The sequence below is a fragment of the Zeus faber genome (assembly GCF_960531495.2).
Source record: "Zeus faber genome assembly, chromosome: 5".
Classification (NCBI taxonomy): domain Eukaryota; kingdom Metazoa; phylum Chordata; class Actinopteri; order Zeiformes; family Zeidae; genus Zeus; species Zeus faber.
This window is the reverse complement of record NC_137192.1, coordinates 32646393-32648543: the sequence shown is the minus strand read 5'-3', so window position 1 is coordinate 32648543 and position 2151 is coordinate 32646393. Positions and strand designations below refer to the sequence as shown.

At 54.8% G+C, this 2151-nt stretch overlaps 1 protein-coding gene across 1 annotated transcript; it reads left to right on the top strand.

The window, feature by feature from the left end:
• Window positions 1-225: 225 nt before the first annotated feature.
• Window positions 226-2151, top strand: apof (apolipoprotein F; the record flags this gene model as incomplete). Its single annotated transcript, XM_080001146.1, has 2 exons — window positions 226-1542; window positions 2059-2151. 2 exons carry the CDS (start codon window positions 226-228, stop codon window positions 2149-2151), a joined length of 1410 nt encoding a protein of 469 aa, XP_079857272.1.

The window sequence follows — 2151 nt, the reverse complement described above, 5'->3', positions numbered from 1 at the left end:
GAGAATCAACAGGGTTGAGAGCGTGAAGTGTGTAAGCTCCTTCAATGATTGCACACAAAACGCAGGATATTTTCAAACCACCACATGCAGTGTCTTATGAAGTGAAGTGTTCATATCCCGAACAGAGCATCAACAACAAATAACTATCTGCGGTCTGGTTGTTATTTTGTAGATTCAAAGTGTCCAGTAGTGCAAGGGTGTCGGATGAGGGCCCTTCCAGCCACAATGACGCACTCCAAGATGAAGTGGCTGGTGCTGGTCCAGCTACTGCTGACTGAGCAGGCTCTGTGCAGGGCACCACCTCCTCTGGCAATGAGGAACGCTTCCCTTCCCAACACGTCCACCCAGGAGAAAGTTGGGTCAGCGAAACAGGGCCAGCGGTCACTTCTGGGGTCCAAACCCCAGGCTGGCCCAAAGCACGCAGCGGTGCAAGAAGAGGAAAGGGTCCGCTCGGCGAAGAACATCATATCTGTCCTCAAGGCAAAGCTTACAAGTCAGATGGAAAATCATATACACGTTCATGAGAACATCAGCTGTGAGGAGCTGCTTTCTGCCACCACCATGGATGACCCAGCCTCCGGTCTGTTCCCTCAAGAGCTCCTGGGTCTCTCGCTGGTGCCCGTGTTGGCCGTTGCAGACTGCCAAAAGGAGGCGCAGACGCTGATGCTCAAGCTCTATGACCTGCTGGGGATGTCGGACACAGAAGAGCTCCTGATGGAGGTGGAGGGTCTGATAGAACGAAGAATAGCCCGGCCCACGGCCGCAGGGGCCTCGGCCTCGGCAGCGGCGCACGGCGAGATGGTGCGGACAGACCGCCACTTAGAGGCTGTGATGTTCAACATCCAGCAATTGGCAATGACCGGAGAGGGCAAGACCACACAGGGAACCTCCGAAAGGGAGAAGCAGAGGGAACTGTGCGAGGGCTGGACCAGAGTTAACGGAACGGTGCTGCTGGGAAAGGCAGTGGAGGGAGCCGCGGAAGGGCTGGATGAGGCGGTGAGGGCCTGTGAGAGGCTGGGCTTCCAGTGCGCCGGCGTCACCCGCGGCGGGTGGCTCCGGCCGGAGAAGTACAACGCAGTGCTGAAGAAAGGGAGCCGCGTTGTGCCGTCAGATTCCTCCGAGTCGGAATGCTGGATCCGCCTGTGTAAGGTGGAGAAGGAGGCGTCGCTCTCGGTCGGGGCGAGCGGACGCTCAAGGCGCAGCCCCCAGGCGGGCTGCATCAACAAGAGAGAGGAGCAAATCTACACGGTGGTGGAGTGGATCCCCGCCGTCAGTACCCTCTACAACTTGGGCACGGCCGTGTACTACGCCTCGGTAAATTGCTCCGAGACGGCGAAAGAAAGAGCCATCCTGAGCGCCGTCGACCTGGGCACGGACGCGCTAATGGCTGTCACCGGGGGGACGGCGGGGGTGGCGGGCTACGCACTGGGCGCTGGGGTGAAAACTGGCGTGAAGGCCAGCATCAAGTACCTCCTCAACAACATGAAGCAGGATGATGACCTGATGGTAAACCAGTACAGCTGGGAAGAAGGCGCCATGACCGTAAATTAAAAACGCTAAATATCCCCCCCCCCCCCAATTCACACAAAATACTAATTTTAAAAGCGTATTTAAACGACTCACCGCAAGGTTTCAGATGATCCCAAATTTCCAGAAAAATAAGGCAGATATTCAGATAAGTGAACCGTTTAGGTTGCTATCTTTTTAATTAAAAACAGCCTTTTGAAGTGGGAATTGGGAAAAAAAGGTATTTGGATGTGTGATTATGGCTAATATGCAGTTGGAAAGATGTCTTCATTCGCACCGGGCCTGCTTTACCTCTTATTGTTTCGTCGTGGAAATTCCCACAGTGCGCTTCTCAATTTCTACTAATGTACCCAGGTGTAAGATAAATCAATAAAGTATCCAATACACAACCCCTTCTTGCCTTAGTCTAAGTTTATTTTAGATGGTTGCAGCCAGACGCGGCACACACGGATAGACATCTATAGATATCTACGGCGCCTACATACAGGTCGGTCCTCCCGCGGGGACCCGGTCGGGCCCCCGCCCTCTCAGGACGGCCTTGAGAGGGTCATCAACCACGTGAGGGGGGAGGCCGTCGTTATCGGAAAGGAAGAGCTGCAACAGGCTGTAGCGTTCGCGCTGTAG